At 39.9% G+C, this 24,053-nt stretch overlaps 1 protein-coding gene across 7 annotated transcripts in view; it reads right to left on the bottom strand.

Moving 5' to 3' along the window:
- The window catches only part of RBPJ (recombination signal binding protein for immunoglobulin kappa J region), a 242,058-nt gene that overhangs the window by 91,190 nt on the left and 126,815 nt on the right, over positions 1-24,053 (bottom strand). For 2 of the 7 annotated variants that reach the window (XM_005207811.5, XM_059887668.1), the window contains exon 1: positions 23,689-23,929. The exons of 1 other annotated variant lie outside the window; for it this stretch is intronic. Coding sequence is in view for 3 of the 6 variants with exons in the window: in XM_059887668.1 (XP_059743651.1) it covers positions 23,689-23,708 (20 nt within the window). In the remaining 3 variants the exon portion in view is untranslated. Of the gene's footprint in view, positions 1-22,865; positions 23,089-23,688; positions 24,017-24,053 lie in introns of those variants that run through there. 4 more of the 7 variants (XM_024993462.2, NM_001077001.2, XM_024993452.2 and 1 more) reach the window with 4 other exon arrangements.

Genomic DNA, 24,053 nt, shown 5'->3' with positions numbered 1-24,053 from the left:
CACTGTTTCCACTGTTTCCCCATCTATTTGCCGTGAAGTGATGGGACCAGATGTCACATCTTAGTTTTCTGAATGTGGAGTTTTAGGCCAATGTTTCCACTCTCCTCTTTCACTTTCGTCAAGAGATTCTTTAGTTCTTCGCTTTCTGCCATAAGTGTGGTGTCATCTGCATATCTGAGGTTATTGATATTTCTCCCGGCAATCTTGATTCCATCTTGTGCTTCATCCAGTCCAGCGTTTCTCATGATGTACTCTGCATATAAATAAGCAAGGTGACAATATACAGCCTTGACGTACTCCTTTCCCAATTTGGAACCAGTCTGTTGTTCCATGTCCAGTTCTAACTATTGCTTCCTGACCTGCATAGAGATTTCTCAAGAGGCAGGTCAGATGGTCTGGTATTCCCATCTCTTTAAGAATTTCCCACAGTTTGTTGTGATCCACACAAAGGCTTTGGCATAGTCAATAAAGCAGAAATAGATGCTTTTCTGGAACTCTCTTGCTTTTTTGATGATCCAAGGGATGTTGGCAATTTGATCTCTGGTTCCTCTGCCTTTTCTAAATCCAGCTTGAACATCTGGAAGTTCACAGTTCCTGTACTGTTGAAGCCTGGCTTGGAGAATTTTGAGCATTACCTTGCTAGAGTGTGAGATGAGTGCAGTCGTGCGGTAGTTTGAGCATTCTTTGGCATTGTCTTTCTTTGGGATTGGAATGAAAACTGACCTTTTCCAGTCCTGTGGCCACTGCTGCCTTTTCCAAATTTGCTGGCATATTGAGTGCAGCACTTTCACAGCATCATCTTCCAGGATTTGAAATAGCTCAACTGGAATTCCATCACCTCCACTAGCTTTGTTCATAGTGATGCTTTCTAAGGCACACTTTGCACTCCAGGATGTCTGGCTCTAGGTGAGTGATCACACCATCGTGGTTACCTGGGTCATGAAGATCATTTTTGTACAGTTCTGTGTATTCCTGCCACCTCTTATATTTTCTGCTTCTGTTAGGTCCATACCATTTCTGTCCTTTATTGTGCCCATCTTTGCATGAAATAGTCCCTTGGTGTCTGTAATTTTCTTGAAGAGATCTCTAGTCTTTCCCATTCTATTGTTTTCCTCTATTTCTTTGCACTGATCACTGAGGAAAGATTTCTTATCTCTCCTTGCTATTCTTTGGAACTCTGCATTCAAATGGGTATAACTTTCCTGTTTTCCTTTGCCTTTCTCTTCTTTCTTTTCACAGCTATTTGTAAGGCCTCCTCAGACAACCATTTTGCCTTTTTGCATTTCTTTTTCTTGGAGATGGTCTTGATCCCTGCCTCCTGTACAATGTCACGAACTTCTGTCCATAGTTCTTCAGGCACTCTATCAGATCTAATCCCTTGAATCTATTTCTCACTTTCACTGTATAATTGTAAGGGATTTGACTTAGGTCATACCTGAATGGTCTAGTGGTTTTCCCTACTTTCTTCAATTTAAGTCTGAATTTGGCAATAAGGAGTTCATGATCTGAACCACTGTCAGCTCCCCGTCTTGTTTTTGCTGACTGTATAGAGCTTCTCCATCTTTGGCTCCAAAGAATATAATCAATCTGATTTCGGTATTGACCATGTAGGTGATGTCCATGTGTAGAGTTACTACAATCTTACTACATTACTGATTTATAGTAAAGCATATATCTCAAACTGGAAGAGATGCAAAGGGCAAGGAATGGGTAAAGGTCGGAAAGTTACCTCATTAACATATTAACATAACAAAAGACACTTTTTATCACTCTCATTATTTAGGAAATTCAAAAGGTTTTAGGAGCTCTGAGTCAGGAACTGTGGACAAGACCTAACATGTATGAGAAATAAATTCTGGTCATCTGACGACCAGATTTATAGATCACAATATCACAGTGGTCAAAAATGCATTTCTTTTTTCTATTATAGTCTTAATGTTGTGCCTTCCTATTTCCCTGTCTCTATCTATATAGTCTCATTATTATGTTTTTCATGTCGGAGATTACACAGTAATCTGTACAGTATTACCACATTTATTGTTTAAATCAACAGAGTTGGGAAAAGAGGTTATGCATTTTATAAAATAAAACAAGAAAATTTCAAGTAATCATTTAAGTAATCAAAAATTAATATGTAAAACACTTTCATTTACTCCAGGAAAGTTTCCTTCATTACTTTTGACTTGAGCAATTATAATAAATTAGTTCATCTTCCATGTGTGCATGCACACTCTGCCCTGCTTGACTCTTTGCGACTCTGTGGACTGTGGCCCTCCAGGCTCCTTTGTCTACTGAGTTTTCCATGCAAGGATACTGGAATGAGTAGCCATTCCCTTCTCCAGGGGATATTCCCGACACGAGGACTGAACCCACATCTCTTGCAATTGCCTGCATTGGCAGGCTGGTCCTTTACCACTGTGCCACCTGTATCATCAATTTAGAGTGAGAATTATTCAAAATCACGTTTTCTGCCTGCATGACATTTTTCCAGAAACCACACAAGCAAATTATTCCTGTGCATATGTCATCATCTCCCAATTTCACACCTAAAACCTGTTTCCCATATCAAATGATGGAACCTGTAATTAATACCATTGCTCAAATCAGAACATGAGGTTAGCTTTGACTCCTGTCTTCATTTCACACACCATATCTAATCTTGGCACACTTTGCCTCAGGGTCTTTCCATTTGCTGTTCCTTCTTCCTCAAACGCTCTGCCACAAACATGCCTCACATTGTCACCTTATCCTTAAGGTCCTTTGCACAAGTGTCCCCATCTCAGAGACCTTCCAAAAACACTTTATCTTGTTGCAACCTCTTCCTGACACTCCTTATCCTATTTCCAGCATTCTTTCTCTTCTAAAGTCCTTATCTCAATAAATATTATACTCGGGATACAGCTGGCACTCCAAAACTTTGAATATATCACTAGGGCTCAGTCAGTTTATGTCAGATAGTCCCAGACTGAGGGAATAAGAGGGTTCCACAATGTGAAGGGTTGATAACGGTACCCTCATTGATCTGTTTCAACATATCATAAATTACCTAGTTTAATGACCTGAGCCCACAGAAAACAGGTGAGGGACTTAAGATAATTCGTGCAACAAAAGTAGCACTGGAGATAATACTAATAATTTAAGCACACTAAACAGATAAATGGCAGAAGGGGACCTTTTCTTCTTAGTATTCCCTCTTTACCAAGTAAAAATGATTAACCAGATACAGTAAGAATCAAAAAGAAGATAAAGATAACTTTTTAAAACACAGATTTACACCTATTACCAACAATAACGTCTCCCTGTGTATAAAATTTGCCCCAATATATTAGCAAATGACAGTGTAAAGCAACAACAATTAGTAAATACTTAAAACTTAAAGTACTTAAAACATTAACAGATCTCTAGGTTGTGAGCTTTTTCTCTCTGGCAAGATTTAAAGTCACGATTTCCAGTTTAGAACTTTGGAAATCACTAAGTTTAGGTGCTTCTTTTATGATTTCTTATAAAATAGTATAAGATAAGAAACACATACCATGGGGAAAAACTTATTTTTCCTGTAATAGTAGACAAGGCTTAAATATGACTTGGGGAATAACATGAACATAAACCAAAATGTATCTTTCTGTGAGTAAACTACTGTATAAATATACACAGAAAATACTGTTCAAGATTATGGTGGGGAGAAGAACTAGTATTAGAAAAAATTACGTACTATAGGATATTTGTCATAAAGTGAGTAGTTATGTTTTTCTAATGTGCCTCAGTTTATACAGTCTTTGCTGGCTTCTTGATGAAATGCAAAGATTTCTAAGAAAATACAGGAAAATATCAATATGTTCTCAGCTGCAAGTTCATTCTACAGTTAAATACTTACTGACTGCCTTTTACATGACAGGCATTCTTCTAGGTACAAGGCACATAAAACTGAACAAAAAGACAAGGTGTCTTCAGGAGGGAGATTCTTTACTTATTTAAAACTTTTTATGGAAAATCTAGAATATCATCTGCTATGAGAGTGCCTACTTTACTCAAAATAAAAATTTCTATAAAAAGCTTACTGAGATCCCATCACACAAGAAACTTATTCATTTCACCTTTCAATTAGCAAGCAAAGAAAATGACAACCGAATTGTACAAAGTACTACCAGATGTCATGGATATGGTTAATTATATAAAACACTGCAGCTTCATGAAATAAGGAGTAACCATGAAAATCTTTTCTACAACACAGAGGTTTCCTCTTCACACAAGAGCAAAGCACCTAAAAGGACTGTGAAATCAGAAGAATTACTCATTTTTCTTTATACAAAGAGGTTCCCCAATTGATTACTTTTCCTGTGAGGCATGGAGCTTCCTGTGGTATGTGATCCGGCAGTTATTTTTGTAAAATTAAACACATTTAAGGTAAACATGGCATTTAAATAATGACATTTCAACTATAAAATTACATGATTTGTACAGAAATAAAACAACTTACAACTAGCTCTCTAAATGACTCTCATAAAGTATAAACCAAGATTTAAAAAAAATAATAAGCATATATATATACAGTTTAAATAATGAAGAAAACTACCTACACTGCTCTCCCTAAAAATACTGCGAAGATAAAAAGGGGTTCTACCGTTCTATTAAAAGTATCTTTAAAATCTTCACCTCATTTGTATCACAACATTTGAGATTTCTGTACATACTTCATTGTGAATATTAGCAAAGTACATTTCAAATAATTTATTACTACATAATCACATATATCGGGGTGTATGTGAACTTTTTCCTGGTACAGGTAAACAACCAAAAGTCTAGAGACTGGAATACAGTACAAAACAAAACAAACTGCTGCAGGCGGCACACTGCTCTTGTCGTATATACTGATCAAGACCAGAAGACAGGCAAGCTTCTGCGGCTTCACGTGAATTAATTAAATCCGCCTCAGTTAATGCCTCAGTAAATCACTAGGGACACCAAGCCAAAAAAAACAATATGAAAGAATCAACAAATACACATCATCCCTTGAGGAGAAAAACAATACAGAATATTTTTCCTCATCAAAATGAGATAGTCAATGTGGAAAGGCTCTGAAAAGTTTAAGAATATCAGTCAAGTTCATGAATGTCTTCACTGTCATAGCATTATCAAATGTGTGTCCCTCTCCCCAACAGAAGCCACTTCTAACGGTGACTTTCCATTAACACATAAGAGGCTGTACAATGTTATAGAAAAGGCAACAAAAGGAGTTTCAATTACGTTTCATCCCCTTCCCTCATTGTGTTCCTTCCAATAAGCATATAACAAATGAAGGCAATTCCACCTTAAAAAGCTCCATCACCACACATAGGCTCCATTCCCACCAAATTCTGAACCACTCCTCAGCCCGCGTCAAACCACATTCTAGCTCCCACTAGTTCACTAAAGTTGTTTTTACCAATTTGAAATCCTAAAGTCCTCAACTGGTGAGCACCTGTGTTTATTTCACGCGCCCTCTTTGCAGCATGTGACACAACGACAGGCTTCCCTCCTCCCGGAAGCACGCTCTTCGTTTTGGTGACACTGCACTGTCTAGGTTTTGTTTCACCTCTAGTGTTAACCTTCCTTTACTAGTTTTTACACCTCTACCTTAAGTGCTGATGCTCACCAGAGGTTTGTCTCTGCTTAACTCCTGAGGAGATTTCACCCACACTCCAGGTTTTAATTACTATCTAGCAGTCTTCAAGTTTATATTTCCAAAAGGGACCTCTCTCTCCCGAGCTCCAGAAACCACAGAAAAAAAATTTATATATGTAACTGGCCACTGGAAACTTTCAACTAACTCTCTCACACAGGCCTCAGCACAACATGTTCAAAACCAAAAACTTCTCCCCACCAACACGAACTCTACTCTTCCACTATGTCATTTATCTCAGTGCTATCTCATCCTAACAAATGGCACCACCACCTCCCACTCCAACAAAATGTGTAAAGCACCAGCTTTCTTATGCTATGCTAAGTCACTTCAGTCGTGTCCACCTCTGTGCGACCCCATAGACGGCAGCCCACCAGGCTCCCCTGTCCCTGGGATTCTCCAGGCAAGAACACTGGAGTGGGCTGCCATTTCCTTCTCCAATGCAGGAAAGTGAAAAGTGAAAGTGAAGTTGCTCAGTCGTGTCCAATTCTTAGCGACCCCATGGACTGCAGCCTACCAGGCTCCTCCGTCCATGGGATTTTCCAGGCAAGAGTACTGGAGTGGGGTGCCATTGCCTTCTCCGACCAGCTTTCTTACTTCTTGACAAATTTCTAATAACTCCAAAAGACTAATCTCACTCTTACAACTTGCCCCAAGCAGTTATACTGAAGAAATAAAGCTCCATTCTGTCTTTTTAAAATAACATGTCGTCACAAATTCTGTCATTAGATTTCTTTTGGATATCATTAAAAAGTGACTTCAACTAACAAGGACATGAAAAGATGCTCAACATCACTCATTATTAGAGAAATGCAAATCAAAACAATGAGATACCACCTCACACCAGTCAGAATGGCCATCATCAAAAAGTCTACAAGTAACAAAAGCTGGAGAGGGTGTGGAGAAACGCAACACGCCCGCATTGTTGGTGAGAAGGTAAACTGATACAGCCACTCTGGAAGACCGGATGGAGATTCCTTAAAAAGGTAGGAATAAAACCACTGTATGACCCAGCAATCCCACTAGGCATATACCCTGAGGAAACCAAAATTGAATGTACCCCGATGTTCATCACAGCACTATTTACAATAGCTAGAACATGAAAGCAACCTAGATGTCCAAAGACAGATGAGCGGATAAAGAAGCTGTGGTACATACATACAATGTAATACTACTCAGCCATAAAAAGGAACACATTTGAGTCAGTTCTAATGAGATGGATGAACCCAGAGCCTATTATACAGAGTGAAGTAAGTCACAAAGAGAAAGATAAATATCATACACTGACACATGTATATGGAATCTGAAGAGATGGCACTGATGAATTTATTTTCAGGGCAGCAATGGAGAAACAGACCTATGGACACGGGGGAGGGGAGGAGAGAGAAGGGAGAGAGAAACATGGAAACTCAACAGTACCATATGTAAAATAGAGAGCCAGTGAGAATCTGCTGTATGAGTCAGGGAACGCAAGCAGGGGCTCGGTGACAGGCTGAAGGGTGGGATGGGGAGAGAGATGGGAGGGAGGTTCGGCAGGAGGAGACATGATGTACCTATGGCTAATTCTTGTTGATGTGTGACAGAAAACCACAAAATTCTGTAAAACAATAATCCTTCAATTAATTTTTAAAAAATGACTTCAAAATACAGGTATTTCTTGCTACAGAGTAAATGTAGCTTACAAATGCAAAACTTGTAGAATCCTAATAGTAGACTTGTGCCTTTGAAATTTCAGGAGCATAGGTATACATGTGGATGCCCAATATTTGTGTTTTAAAATTTCCAAAATGGGATTTCCCTGGCAGTCCAGTGGTTAAGACTCCACGCTTTCACTGCCGAGGGCCTGGATTCAACCCCTGGTCAGGGAACTGAGATGCCACAATCCAGGCAGCAGGGCCCCTCTCCACCAAAAAAAAATTAAAGGAAAAGGAAAACAGACGCATGGCGGGGGGGGGGGGGGGGGGGGGGGGGGTGCGCCGGGAGATAATCTTATTAATACCAAGAAAAAGCTTCACATTAGAGCAGAAAAAAAGGCATGATTTTGTAATTTTCAATAACGGTATCACTGTATCCTCTGAAACTCTTCCTCATACACGATAGAAACCTATCCTTAATCCTAACAAAAGCCTACCAGTGCCTCAAAGCACGGTTGGGCTAGTTATCTGACTGAGCAGAAATGAAAACAGCACGCTGATGTCAGAGCTAATGAGGAAGAAGTATCCATCACTAGGTGATCCCTCTCATAGGAACAGACTAACTTCCCCCAGGGAACATGGGAATTTCATACACTTCCAACTTTTGGGAGTTCTCTCAAGTTCACTAAGTCATTCTAATATCTACATCACATTCTGTTGCCAGGTGTCATCTTTCCAAAGTATACCAAGTTGGTGTGATTAGTAAATAGTCCAACATAAACGGAAACCTCAGGAGCACTGCCAGAGATGAGTGCTGGAAAAGCCATCTATTCATGGAAATAATATTTCTATTTCCCTAGTGATTACAGCTACCAGTGACAACTGTGAAATCCCAAGAGAAGAAAAGAAAATTTAACTGCCTCAAAACTTTAATTATTCATATAAACTAGCCAAAAAACTAAAGCTAAATGTTACACAAAGGGCTCTCTAATCCCCTAATATTTTTGGCTAATTATTCCACTGGTAGTCTACATCTGCTGTACTAAAATCTGATTATGAATCAGAAGTAACTCACTGGGAACACTTTTATATCTAAAAGTGATTGTGGATAATAACTACAATTCACAAAAACTATGATTTCTAATGTGCATAAAATCCTGTGCTTCACAATAAAAGAACAGACGTTACTGTCAAAGTCTAAACTCTCAGGAAAAAAAAATAAAAAAAACTCTTAAACTCTCTTAACCACTAGAAAGAATGAGACAGTTTAACAACAAAAAAGTTAATTTCAACAGCATAGTCAACCTGTATTTTTTTAATATCTTCAATAATATGCAATTTATGATTAGGAAGCATGTTAAACATTGCCTTTACAAATAAAGTGAATCTATTATGTTGATTTAAACACATAGTTTAGAAGTTTGCAAATACATATTCTAATAACTGCATAAATACTGACCTATAATCCCACAGATTCAGTTATGGGATTTTTTGCTCTGTTTGATTTTTGGTCAGAGTCTCATTTGTTTTAACTATTGTTCTTCAACCATTCTCTCTTTTTTATTGTCTTTTTGAAATAAATTATTTTCTAGAATGGAAAAGTTTTATCTTCTAGATATTTTAACAGAAAATAACCGCGGTTCCCTTATTTCTTGTAGCTCAGTTTTAGATGCGATCTTTAGTATCTCAGAGGAAAACTATCTTTAATAATGTATACTTAACTATTTGGATCTGCTCAATAACATATTAAAACCATATACTTTTGATATGAAAACAGGGATATACACTGTGTCTAAACACTATGTAGGAGTTAATTATGTGTGTTACTTGCTCAGTTGAGTCCGACTCTTCAACCCCACGGACTGCAGCTGGCCAGGCTTCTCTGTCCATGGGATTCTCCAAGCAAGAAAACGAGTGGGTTAGTTCCAAACAATCCAACATTTATAGCTTTAAACAGAAGACATAGGTAAAGCATCATTCATTAAGTACTTGCTTATAAGTAATTGCCCAATGCAAAAATATCTGATGACAGAAACCATGTTCATAAACCAACTAAAATTACAGTTTACCTTTACTGTACACATATCCAAGTAATACAGTTAAAGATCATCAAAAAGTCAAGCAAAATATCCCAAATTGCTTCAAAATCATAAGAAACGGAGAGCAGTAATAGAAATGACTGCTCCAAAGAGTCCCAGAATAGAAACACTCTCTTTGTACTGTCCTAACTCATCCCTCTCAAAACACACTCACCCTTAGAGAACAAACACAGAATTCATTGCAACTGTGGATATAATTTGTGAGCGGCCTTTCATTGCTCCATAAAGGCTCATCATTGTAGATGTTCATCAGTTTTTAAGCCACATCCACAGCTGCTGTCTTAGTTAGAAAAACAACAAAATTTGACAGCAAAAAAACTTTAACAGTTTTACATAAAACAAAATGAAAAGTACTCCAGTATAATAAAAAGAATGTATATATCTCAAGTATCAAAAACATGAGACTCAAGTCATTTTTAACAGTGATACCTTTCACTTACATGGTGTGAGAATTACTTTCTAAAGCCTTCCAGCACATACAGTATCATTTCTAACTTAAAGCCTAGATCTAAGTTATCATTTACACAGAAAATAAGTGAAGCAGGGATATTATCAAATTAGTTAGTGGGGAACTGTGTCTATTTCATGACCACCAGCCTGTGTTTTCAAAAACCTTCCTTCCAAAATCATATAATAAACTTTAGAAGCAAAAATCCCACATAAAACTGTTCTTTAAAAAGTCTATTTAAAAAAAAAGTCTATTTAAAAAAACTCCTGTATAAACCGCTTCCCTATGCAACTTTACCCTTCTGCATCAGATCTGTTTTCTGCCTGGACTGAGGAAGGGGCTCCTGTGGTTAGTGAGCACAGCCAATCACGTGCCGATGGATGACTAAGAGTTAACCACACATGCGGAAGGGAGGATGCCCAGTAGCATCATCACACTAGACTGCATCATCACCAGACGATGTTCATGGCAATGGGACAGGAATCCAGAGACATGCGTTTGAATTTCAACCCCCCACCAACCAGCAGGTGGACTTGGTTAAGTTTCTGTAAAACAAAAGAACACTATCTTCCTCTCCAGACAATGGCAAGGCCTTCCATCCCTGGGCTGGGAAGATTCCCTGGAGGAGGGCATGGCAACCCACTCCAGTATTGTTACCTGGAGAATCCCCACGGAGAAGCCCGGTGGCTACAGTCCATGGGATCACAAAGAGGTTGGACATGACTGAGCAACTAAACACAGCACAAAATAAATGCAACAACAGAGCTCAAAGCTGCTGCTGCTGCTAAGTTGCTTCAGTCGTGTCCGACTCTGTGCGACCCCATAGACAGCAACCCACCAGGCTCCCCCGTCCCTGGGATTCTCCAGGCAAGAACACTGGAGTGGGTTGCCATTCCCTTCTCCAATGCATGACAGTGAAAAGTGAAAGTGAAGTCTCTCAGTCATGCCCAACTCTTAGCAACCCCATGGACTCCACATTAGATGAATCTGTATCTGTACCAGGGGGCTTAGAAAATTTTTTAAGTATAACATACAACAGTAAAAGTAGGACTTTAAAATCAATGAGAAAACAACAGAGCATTCAAACAGTGATGCAGTTAGAACACTTCATTTATTCATTCATTCAACAAACACATATTGCGTACCCACTATATTCCAGTGGGGAAGAGAAATAAAGCAAAAAGCGAATAACACACATTGTTAGAAGGTGATACATGCCAGTGAGTAAAATAAAACAGGGAAAGAGAACAAAGTGTGGAATAAAAAGTAGGATAAATGCAGTAAAATGAAAAGCACTATAAAGGAGATTAAAAAAAAAAAAGTGCCAGTGAGGTGGGAAACCAGAAGTGTGGTATCCTAGAAGTCAAAGAAAAAAAAAGTTTGAACAAGATATCAAATGCCACTGATCAAGTCAAGTCAAGGGGGGCCTGCACATTCACCTGTATGGAGGGAACTGGCTACTATGATAAGAACAATTTTGCTGACGTGGTCCAGGCAAAAGCCTGGCTTAAAAAAAGGTTTAGGGGAAATGGAGTAAGAGTAACTGGAGATAGAAAGAACTCCTCGTTCAAAGTTTGTTTCAAAGGGAAATAGAGAAATAGGAACTAGTGGGGAGTGGGGAGTCCAGATGAGAAAAAGCAGCATGTTTGTATATCGTCAAGAACGCTTCACTAAAACGGTAAAAACTGAGACCAGCGGGAAGGCCAGAGAGCTAGCCAATGTCACAGAGTAGCTGAGAAGGCAAGGGATCTAAGGCACAAGCAGAGAGTTTGCCCTTAAGTTTGAAAGTATACTCACCCCACTGTAAGCAGTGCATATCTCTGGGAGTTGGGATTTTAGATGTGCAGTGGGACTATCTTATTCACTTTACTATATTGATCTTTGTTTACAAGGAATATGTATTTGGCTAAATGACTCTTTTTAAAAAGCTCAAGACAGGATTAGTTTTTCAGCCTTTCCACATAAAAAGCACCCGGACAACAAAATCAAAATATGTGGACGACGTTAAGAAAAAAAATAGGTTACAAGGTAACCCCACAAACTCCCAATACTAACAGGTGTACAATAATGAGCTACCAAAAGCCACAGATTAAAGACAGAAGCAATTTGGGGGTGCGGGGGAAGGAGCTGACAAGACTATGACAGTGGTCCAACCAGGAGACGAAACCGGCCTGGAGAATAAAACGATGGCAGTGAGCAAGGAAAGGAGAGCCCAGAACATGAAACAGCTCAGTGGTAAAAGAAGCCACCTGCAATGAGGAGACACAGGACACTTGGGTTTGATCCCTGGGTTTGGAACGACTCCCTGGAGAAGGAAATAGCAACCTACTCCAGTATTCTTGCCTGGGAAATCCCATGGACAGAGGGCTACATTCCACGGGGTTGCAAAAGAGTTAGACTCAACTTAGCGACTAAATAACAAGCCTATTTTATAGGATGCTATAACAGGTCTAGGTGGTAGGAAAAAACAAATTTGGCTGGCCTACAGAACAACTAGTAGTAGTTTTAGAAATACAGATATAAACATCTGAGGCAATGATACAAATATAAAGTCAAAGAATAGATAAAGCAAGGAAAGAAAAAGACTGCAAACCACAATATTTAAGACTAAAGACAGAATAGGTAGAAAAGATGGAATGTTCAAGAGGTTAACATAGTGTCTTAACAGTCAAGAACAAAGACATCATGGTCAACAAAAAACAAAGGATGCAGAAAAATAAAACCAGGTTTTGGGAGCCAGGTGAAGGGTTATTTATTGACGGTCTGGGATGAAAAATCAGATTTTAACATGTAACAAAAAGAAGGATATAAAAATAAGTGGTAAAGCAGTGACTTGAAAGAAATGTATAAAAGGAAATCAGCAGCAAGTAATTCTCAGAGAACAGCCAAGTCTGGCAGCCTGTTTGCATACATGCATGAATCCTCACAAGAATTCTGAGATATACTGCCCATTTTACAATTGGGGAAACTTAAGTTACAACACAATTATATAAATTGTCCAAAGTCATACAATGTGTATACAAAATAATTAAATGACCTGAAAATTGGTCTCTAGGCGGAAAAGGAGTAAGATGATGGATAAAAACTAAAAACACAAATTGAGGAAAGAGGACTTAACTGATTTAACTTTATCCCAGGAGTATCCGACAAGATTATTTTTAAATTTTTACTTATAGACAAATGATGCTACTTCAGAGAACCTTTTGAGGTCAAACACTAGTCAAAAATAAAGGTTTATTTTTGAAGTATTGTAATAGAGAAGGATATAATCATCTCCTAAGCCTCGTATTAGACTTACTTATATCTGGGACTGTCTTGCCATCTATTAGAGAGCTTGGAAGGTTTCAAATGATTAACATTTAGGTGGAGAGATAAACAGAAGCTCTCTGAGTACAGGGCAGGGCAGTGGCAAGGAAGAAGGAAAGCTGTGTGAGCCTGGGTTAAATCACTAAATCCCTGACCCTCAGACTTATCTATGAAATGGAGATACCATCTCCCTTCACAGTGTAGTTGAGGTCTCAGGAGACATTCAACCAAAATGTCAGTTCCCTAATCCCCTTAAATATTTTGTTTGCTTTAAAGAAAAAAAAAAAATGTGGTTGCTAAACTAATGACATTTTAAATATAGAATGTTAACATTTCCATTTAAAACAAAGTTTAAGAATATGCTCCCAGTTGATAACAGTAGCTAATTTCCTACTGGAAGACTACAGTGGCTCACTTTACATGATATATTCAAGTAACTTTTGAATTTCTTATAACAAACATATTATTTTTCCAACAAGAGAAATAATCAAGATGAGTGTTTACAGATGACATTAACTAGCCCTTAAGAAAAACTTGCACATCAAGATAGTCACTTCTCTGAAATAGCTGTAGAAACAGGGTAAAATGAAATGAAAAAATAAATCAATAGCACACCTAAGCTACTATATGAATTTAAATTCTAATGTAATTTAAAAGATTTAATTTTCCAACTGACAACGTCAAGGACTTACAGCTAAGAAAGTTTAAAGGACTAACATGCCACTAAAGTCTGTATTAAAATGTACCCATCACACTGTAGCACAGAGGAAAGCCAGAATGAAACGTGACTTGTTTATCGATAATTGTGAAATAAATAATCTTTGAAAGCTATAACTGTGTAGGGTTTGTTTTTTTTCCCCAACAGTGAAGCAACAACTCCCATTAATTCAGCACTATCCATTTAAATCAAATAATGACACTCATTACTATAAGCTACAAGTAAACCACCAAACCAAAACTATCCCTACTATCTTTGGAATGCTGAAATGGATTTAATTTACTTCCTTGTCATTTGGATAAGAAGAGATGATAGACAACAGATTTAATGAATTCCACAGTCAAGAGGGGCTTCCCTGGTGGCTCAGATGGTAAAGAATCTGCCTGTAATGCAGGAGACCCAGGTTCGATCCCTGGGTAGAGAAGATCCCCTGGAGAAGGAAATGGCTACCCACTCCAGTATTCTTGCATGGAGAATTCCATGAACAGAGGAGCCTGGCAGGCTACAACAGTCTGTGGGGTTGCAGGAGTTGGACACAACCTAGCATCTGAGCAGTCAAGAGAGTAAATATTATTATCTTGTCATAAATACATTAGAAAAATCACTGTATGAAAACCATCAAATTTATAAACAAGCTCATCTTTCAGTATACAATTTCAAGTTGTGGCCTCCTTCCCTGTGACAGTCTTCTTTTTTCTCTATCTCCTCTTCTGCCATTTTCTCTTCCAGAAGTTTTGGAAATAGTCAGGTGCAATTTAGTGCCAAGTGGCAGAACTAAGAAGCTAAGGAGGCAAGAAGCAGAGACTGGAGTGAACCAGGAGTTAAGTGAACCAGGCAGTTCTTGCATAGGGGCAACTAACGCAGAGTGACTGAGGAGATGTGCAGTGAGAACAAGGATGTGGCCACCTTGGTCAGTCAAAATACAGTACAAGATAAAGAACAGGGAAACAGCAAAGGGGAAAGGCTTAGAGTCAAGCAAACTGGCAGCAGCACTCCCAGGCCTGGGGCTGCGAGACTTGTATTCTTCATCTGAGCCCACAAAAATAGGGGAAAAAAAGTATTTTAAAAAACAAAGTGCACGTAACTTCAAAAGGCAGCAGAGTGGTATAAACACAAAAGAATAAAAGACCAGCATAAATCTCGCCCTGCACTAGTCTCAGCGCAGATACTCAATGTGTCTCAGCCATTAGCTACGGGTAAATTATTTAATCTGTGTCTACATTTCAGTGAGTAATTACTTTAGAACATATGATTAACAAAGTCTTTTCCAGATCTGAAGTTTCCTGAATCTAATGAATTTAACAATTTTTGTCACACAGGATGCAGGTACTTTCTATATGTTATTCCACAACAACAAGAGGACAACGTACCAGAATTTAAATAAGAGGATATAGAATCACAGTCCAGTATCCCTACAGACCACACTTCTCCATCATCTTTCATTAAATCCAAGAAACTAATTCCCAATCTTCTTTAAAACGATCCACAAATTATTAACAAAAAACAAGGGCTAAAATGTAAGACTTCGCTTTAAATACACTCAGCAGTGGGAAATTTGATCACCTGTCAATTTCACTAAGCTTCACTTCAGCTTCTTTCCACAGGACAAACTCTAATGCCATTATACTTTCTGTTTTTCAACACTCTAAGTTAGGTTTCTATTTGCTATATGTTTCATATCCCACTTCAGAAAGTACAGTCCAAAACTGGCAGAGAGCTGAACATGAATGAATCCAGGGGGTCATTTTATCAATGGGCTCTGCATAGAAAAACCAATCTAGCTGAGCGTCAGCTTTATTTATCACTTAAACTAAGTGCCACCTAGTGGCAAGTATTATATTTTATTAAATCCACTCAAGTCCTGTTCATCCAGCAAGTATTGTACAAACTAGCCAAGAGCAGTTGCTCCACAATTAGGCAACGTAAGTAAAATACTGATCCAGTTCTCATGAAGCTTGCTGACAGATTAGATACAGAGAAAAAAAATAATACAGATATATTTACATACTTGCAGAAAGATGTCTGTTACAATATTATGTCAAATGTTACAAAAGTATGCAAAAATACTCTGTATTTACTTAAAAGCTGGTGAAAACAGACTCTCAGTTCTCTAGATGCTCTTACACCTGTTCACCTCACTCAGACTTTCCCATTTGTAAATACTCAGTTAGCTAGGTTTCAGTAGACCCCCTGGAGAAGGGAAAGGCTACCCACTCCAGTATCCTGGCCTGTAGAACTCCATGGACTGTATATTCCATGGGCCCACAAATAGTCAGACACAACAGAGTGACTTTCACTTTCTCCAGTTAGTGGGTAGATCAGGAGCTATGTACAGAACTATATAATTTTTTGCATGAAAAATTTCCTCATATTCAAACCAAAAGTTAAATGATTTGAAAAAGTATGCTGGACACTATGGAGACAATAAAAAGTTCAGGGGTTTCCGTGATGGGATAAGGGACGGAGAGAGAAATGGACAGGCAGGGCCTAAAGGATCTTACAGGGCAGTGAAACTACTCTGTGCTACTACATGGGAGACACATTTGTAGATATATTTGTCCAAGGGCTTCCCAGGTGGCTCAGTGGTAAAGAATCTGCCTGCCAATGCAGGAGCCACAGGAGATGCAGGTTCAATCCCTGGGCTGGGAAGATCCCCTGGATGAGGAAATAGCAATACACTCCAGAATCCCTGTGGGATAATCTCATGGACAGAGGAGCCTGACAAGCTACAATCCATGGGGTCGCAGAGTTGGACATGACTGAGCATGCATGCACGCACACACACACACACACACACACTTGTCCAAACCTACAGAATGTACCCCAATATACAGTGAACCCCACTGTAAACTCTGGATTTGGGGAGATATAACATGTCAATGTAAATTCATCAATTATAACAAATATATCACTCTATTGGGGGATACTGATAATAGAGGTGATTTGTGTGGGGGCAAGAAGTACACGGAAAATATTCCCCTCAATTTTGCTGTGAACCCAACTGCTAACTGCTGCTAAATCACACCAGTTGTGTCCGACTCTGTGAGACCCCATAGACGGCAGCCCACAAGGCTCCCCCGTGAACCTAAAACTACCCTTTAAAAAAGTTCCATTTAAAAAAGAAAAAAGGAAAAAAAAAAAAAAAAAGCAATTCTCTGGTCCAGTTGTTAGAGGACTCAGCACTTGCACTGCTGAGAAACAGGTTTGATCCCTGATGGGGGATCTAAGATCCCACAAGCCATGCAGCATAGCCAAAATAAAAAGTACGCTGGAAAAATAAAGCAAGATCTTAAAGCAGCAGCACTTTTCTAAAAAGAGAATATACCCGTTTACAAAAGAATTCATTTATAATAATAAAAAATACCTGTAACACTGATTCCCTATTTTATAAGGCAACTAATATTGCAGTTATATAACACAATCTTTATCATGTAATAAAAAAAAATAGGGTTTCATAAAGCAATTGCATAAAGCTGTGCTTCCCTCATAACTTAGTTGGCAAAGAATCCGCCTGCAACGCAGGAGACCCTGGTTGCATTCCTGGGTCAGGAAAATCCGCTGGAGAAGGGATAGGCTACCCACTCCAGTATTCTTGGGTTTCCCTTGTGGTTCATCTGGTAAAGAATCCGCCTGCAATGTGGGAGACCTGGGTTCAATCCCTGGGTTGGGCAGATCCCCTGGAGAAGGGAAAGGCTACCCACTCCAGTATTCTGGCCTGGAGAATTCCATGGACTGTATAGTCTATGGGGTCGCAAACAGTCAGACATGACTGAGCAACTTTCATTTCAAAGGAATAAACATTTTTCCTAGTTATACAAACTTAGTGAGACAAAATTCTTATCCATTTATAACTCTAATTAACACATACACAAAAAACATTAGTTCTAGGGCTAAATTAAATATATTGAATATAGAAAAGAAAGCATGGGTGGGGAATTTAAAGGGGTTAACTTGATTTTCTAGTGTATTCCATCTCACATCCAACTAGTGCAGCATTTTCACTGCAAGGCTTTTGCCACTTAGGATACCTAAGAAGCAGTCATTTCTTTTTGCTTTTGTAAACTTAAATAATTTCAATATTCCCAAAACTGTCATGAACTTACAACCTGACTGAAAAGTTGTCATGCTTATCACTCTGCATTGTCTAAACATAACAAACATACACAAACATTTATACAGGTAAGTAACTACAACCAATTACACAAACCAAGCCACAGTGCCCCCAATACTTGTTTTTTCCCCAGTAGTAAACTGTGTGCAGGAAATGCATTACCCTTTTCACACCATCAGGATATCATTTCACCTCCTGAAGCAGGAGCAGGCCTAATGAAGCGTAAATGATATCATGATGTTGTGCCAGGCCTACAGGGCATCCAGAACTGTGGGCAGGGTGTCTGAGAGATGCTAGCAATTGGACATTCAACATTCCTTCATCATTATGGCTGTCCAAGCAGAGACTAGAGTGCCTAGAAGCAGACCCCCAAAAGTTGGGGATTACTCCGTAACAACATGCATGGTCAAGCATTAATGTACCAAATACGTCTGCTCAAAATGCCAAGGAACATATTTCAAGGGCTGCGGTGCTCTACACTAAATACACTGCTCCTTTCTAAAACATGACCCACAAACCACAGGTTGCAAGATAAAAAGGTCCATCTTGAATCCTGACTGCAAAAGGTTACCAAAAGAAACTGATTACTATAATTAAAGTATTTGTACACAGAACTTTACGATTTACAAATCACTTACACATACACTGTTTTATCTGACACATATTTTACCTTACTTGATAGTCAGTGTGCCTCACCGATAAATACAACAAAAATATCATTCGTTATTTTATAGAGGTAGAATCTGAAGCCTGGAGAAATTATCTGTGAGTAATTTGTCTACAAAGCCTGAATTTTCCTGAAGATTATCAACTTATTTGGTTCAAAGACATGGATCCCCAAAAAAGCAGTCTACAGAGTCTTAAGGTTTAATATATGTCCCTATGCATCTAAGAAGTATTTAAAACACTTAAAAACGATGTAACCTTGTGAGAAACACTGAATAGTCAACTACACAAAAAAAACAAAATACGATATTTAAGCCTGTCAGTTTGTACAAACAATACACTATTTTCTAATAATCCAAAGGAGCTTTTGCCTAAGAATTGTACTGCAATATTCTCAGGAGCTATGGGCTGCCTTCAGCTGAAAATATCAATTCCTTTGGGTATTTCAGCAGCTAAGTTCCTTATGCAATCAACATATTCCCTGTACACATGAAATTCTGCTTACACGAACCATGTTGTATCAAGACTTCAAAGTCCTCCAAGTCCTTTGTCCAAAAAACTTTTTACTGAAGCCCCCATCATGTTCTAGACACTCTTTTGAGTATAAGAATATATTAAGAAAAAAAATTGTGTTATGACACTTCCAAGTGAATTACACCTGGTTCTGCATGAATACATGCAGAGGCACTGAACCCAGCCTGGTGAATCCAGTTAGAATATCCTCAGACCCAAATCTACTAACACCAGCACTTGTCAAGCACATGGATATATTAAACTGCTGATTGAGCCCAAGCAAGGAACTCCAAATTCTTAAATATGGCTGGAGAATTGACTATGAAGGGACAGAAAGGCAAACAGTCTCACTGAAGAAAAGGTAAATGAAATAATTATAGAGGCCCCTACATGCCATCCTAACATTTTTTTCAGCACCTGCTTTGTACCAAGTATCCTAAAATGTTTTTTTGCATTTACTTTTCACAGCAACCCACTGAGCTAAAAATAATTACCTTGCAACTCACGGAGGAGGCAAGGAGAGGTGAAATCGCTTGTCAATCTTACTGAGGTTGTGGCAAAGACAAATTAGGAACCCAGTTCAGATTAAATCCTAAAAGTGAGCTCATAAACTCTGCACTCTGCTGCCTCTCTTAACAAAAGCTGCTAGGGGGAGCCATTGAAAGGTTTTTAAACTAAGGAGTGAAGTGATCAGATTCACTCCAGAAAGACTATGTGGAAGTTGGACACAGAGGGTGAGTCCACAAGCAGAAAGAGAAAGCTGCAATGTCTATAGTAAGATAGGTGAGAACGATGACAGCACGAACTGTGGCAGTGAGGATGAGAGAGACAGATTCAAGAGTTTTTCAGAAGAGAAAATTACAATGTAAAGGGTTAGTTTTAGAAATAACACCTGGATTGCAGAACTAATCGGACATGACATCATCTACCAGGAACAGAGAAGCAACAGGTTTTGTTTGTTCAATAAATATCTACAGTGTCTCCCAAATGCAAAAGACTTTCCTAGGCCAAATGTCAAGTCCAAAATTAAGGTCCTGCTTGTTGGAAAATATTGAGAGTAAATGACAAAGTGTTAAAAAATATATCAGTTATACTGAAAATTAGTTGTTACTATTAACATTCTGGCCTAGAGTCTAATGAAAACGTTTTGTGCTACCATTTTAAAAAATTACCATGTGCGGAAAACAAATCAACAGAGGAAAAGCATCCCACAATTTTAAATGCGTTATTACATCTGAGTCTGACAGATCTTCAGTCTCTTACACAACACACACACACACCACCTTGTAATCTGTTTTACTTATCCATGTCCCTTAAAAAAAAAAAAAAAAAAGTATTGATTTTACTACCCAAACTATAGTACATATTCAGGGGTTTTTCATCCCACTATCACCACTGTGACTTCCCAAGAACTTAGTTCATAACCTTCTATGTAATTTTCTATAAAATATGACATACTTCACATCAGCTTATTTCAGTAAGAATTCCTAGATTTTTAGCCACACCTTTCATCCAAAGATGCTTTCTGCAAATCCTAAGGCACAGCAGTCCTGTGCAGATGTGGCAAGTTACTACAATTCCCATTTTACTACATAGTTAGGAAATTGGCCCAGGGGAAGCAGAGTAACTTGGAAATAATCACAAAGCCAGATGCCAAAAATAACAACTTTTAGTCAATCCATGAGAAAATACTGCCCCTAGTTGAAATAACATGAGATTTCGTATTAGGAGGAAGCAAAATATAAAATAATGTTTTAAAGCCAAGTCCTAGGTTCCTAAAATACATCTTTTAAAATGACCGAATACCACAATTAAGATTTGCAAGAACTTTCAAAGACCAATTTCCCCCTAATACTTTGTCCATCAAGAGTGGCAAAGATTATTTAATGAATTATAGCTGTCAAGAGTGGCTTCCTCCTCTCCCCAAATTATTTTTTATCTTAGCCACTTAAGATACTGATAAAAATCTGCTGGTATAGAACAACAGGTAAGTTTTAAACTTATTTAAAAACCGTATGTTAGAATAGTTGTGAAAATACTCTGAGTGAGTCTCTCATACTTTTTCCTGAAAATATACTCTACAGACCCATCTGCAATTTGCATGCACAATAAATTTAAAGCTTTAATAGTCAATAATCTGAATGAAAGTTTCCCAATCACAACTCATGCTATATGTTTCTAAATATGCTGCTGTTTGATGTAATTTAATAAAAGTGCTGTTTTATTTGGTCACAAAATAAAGGTCTTACACAATTTAAAAACAAAAAACACAACTTGATCTTTTAAAGTTGCTTTTATGATGTTCTCATTCTTATCTGCACAAGTCAGAGCAAAATACCTTCCATTAATACACTTCATACTTTGCTTACAGTCAGAAACAACAGTGTGTGCTCAAGATTTTACCTTCCAAAGAATGAGTTCGCACTAGGAACAAATAAGGAAGACGAAATGATTGTTGGTGTTACGCACTCATGGAACCCAGACTGCAAATTTTCACACAAGCCTCTAGTATCAATTATGAAAGGTGATTTTCAATTAATTAAAATTAAACTAATTCAAACTAATTCTAATCATGGCCTTAAAAAAAAATGCTTTCCACAGCACCAATATTCCTCACACTTGTATATCCTCTACTAGTAGCACTTCTCCTGGTTTATAAATGAAAAGACTCCAAATGACTTTATAGATAACATATCTTCTAAAGTAATGATCAACTAGTAGGTTGGGTGGGGGAGGGGGGTCAGTGTCCAGAACTGTATATTCAGTCTAGTAACAATGCAAAATCTAATACCTATTATTTCAGCACCAGAATATTTAGGCAACATTTAAGTACCAGACCACCTTCCCCCAACTCCCACAGAAAACTCCAAGCTTTTAATATTTCCATAACAGTAAGCACTCTGAACAAATTAAAGCTCTTTTAACACTAGAAGCCCTTTTACCTTAAAGATTATCACTTAAATGTCTTTTAACTGCATTTGATGAATGCATTCCACAAGATTCTACAAGCAGTATTCATCAACCCAAACAGCACTCTTAAGCGCTTTCCTCATTTCAACTTCAAAGATGAGGCAGAAGGGCTGTCATAAATCTAGAGGCAAAAGCATATAACTGTAAACTATCTAAAAACTAAGAAAAGGTAAAACAGTTGTATCAAATTCCCAAGCAGCAAAATTCCCTTTTTCCCCGCAAAGTAGGAGTTTCTGGTAAAATAACTGAACTCTAAATCTAGAATCTTGAAAATGCTGAAATTCTCCACCCCAGCATTCACAAGTTTTTCAACACCAAAATGCACTCAACTGCTACGCACACACCAAATGAATATCCAACATGAAAACTGAAAGTATTCTCACACGTCAACAGAAAAATACACCTTGCGCCTCTACAACACCCTCAGCTAATCCAGACGCAAAGCTACAACAGCCGCCCTTGGCCTAGGCCGTCAGAAACCTAGCGGCGCGGATGGGGGGCGGGGGGGCGGCAATAATCAAGAGACCAAGGTCTTTTTCCAGTGCTACTTTTTCCAAGCAAAACAACCAGGCGCCCAAAGAGACCGCGAAGAAAACTGCAGACACTGTAATCCCGAGAGAAAGGGATGGTAGGGAGGTGTGCACACAATCCCGAGAGAAAAGGGTGCCGGAGAGGAGGAGCGCCGAGGAAGAAACTAAGTATCCCCACGCAGCTTTGAGACCCACAAAAACAACAACAAACCGTAGGGTCTGTCTTCTCGTAGAAACACCAGATGGAGTCCCCGGGGCTGAGACAGTCCAGCGGACAAACACCGTGGGTAGTGGATAAATCAACCGACGATGGGAGGTGAAGGGGGTGCCAAGCAAATAAGCCACTGGATGGGGGAGACAAAGCCTCCGGGGGTAATCACGGACCAAGCAGAAAGGTGAGAGGGAAACGCTCGAAAGAAAGCAACCAAAATTGAAAGAAATCTAGTGCCTGGGCTGAGGCAGGTCACTCAGCTACCGAATAGAGAGGGGGACAACAAAGGGGTCCGGGAGAAAGGCCAGCTGAGGGGAGGAGAGGAGAAAGGATGCGGGGCGCGACGGGTCGGACAAAGCGCCCAGGGCGGCGAAACAAAGGGCCGGGGGCAGAGAGTAGAGGGGGGCAGCGGGTAAAGACAAAGCGCACGGGACTGGGGGCACCGGCCCGGCGAGACCGCGGCGACGGCCCCGAGGAACAAAGCTGCGCTGGGCTGGGAGGGAGGGCCGGCGATCGGCGGCGCGGAAGGCGCGCGGCGGGCACGGCGCCCGCGGGCCCCGCGCTCCCGGCCGCACTCACACCCGCACCCGCCGGCCTCGCCGCCGCCGCCGCCCGCCCTCACGCGCCGGAGCCCGAGCCACGGCGGCGCAGAGCGGGCAGCGCACGACCACACGCCGCCGCCGCCGCGCCCGGCGCACGCGACACCGCCCCCGCGGCTCCCGGACGCCAAGCGTGCCGCGGCCCTCGAACCCGCCGCCCGCCGCGGGCTGCTGGACGCCCGCAACTTTCCCGGTTCCCTGCGCTCGGATTCCCCAAGACTTACCCTGTCACAACAGGCGCCATCTTCCACAAACTCTCGCCAAAACTCCAACCCTCGCGAGATTCCCCCGACGCCTTCCCTGGTCCCTCTCCCCCGCCCCTTCCCTTTTTCCTCACTCCTCGATTCCACCCAGCCCCCGCGCTCCTTTTCCCCTCGCAGCAGCCGCAAAGAGCCAGACGCCTCGCACCGCCAACAGCTTAGGGGATCCAGCTCGCTGCCTTCCCTGGAAACCTACCCAAGCGATGGAGCATGCGCAGGCGGCTCCTCCGCAGGCGAACCCTCCATCTGGTCCATTGGGAGCGCTCCGGTTATCCGGGTTTTGGGACGCGCCCTGAGGGACGTACGTGGAGACTGAGGAAAACCGGAGG

The sequence above is a fragment of the Bos taurus genome, chromosome 6 (genome assembly GCF_002263795.3).
Source record: "Bos taurus isolate L1 Dominette 01449 registration number 42190680 breed Hereford chromosome 6, ARS-UCD2.0, whole genome shotgun sequence".
Classification (NCBI taxonomy): domain Eukaryota; kingdom Metazoa; phylum Chordata; class Mammalia; order Artiodactyla; family Bovidae; genus Bos; species Bos taurus.
This window is presented reverse-complemented; position numbering and strand designations above follow the sequence as displayed.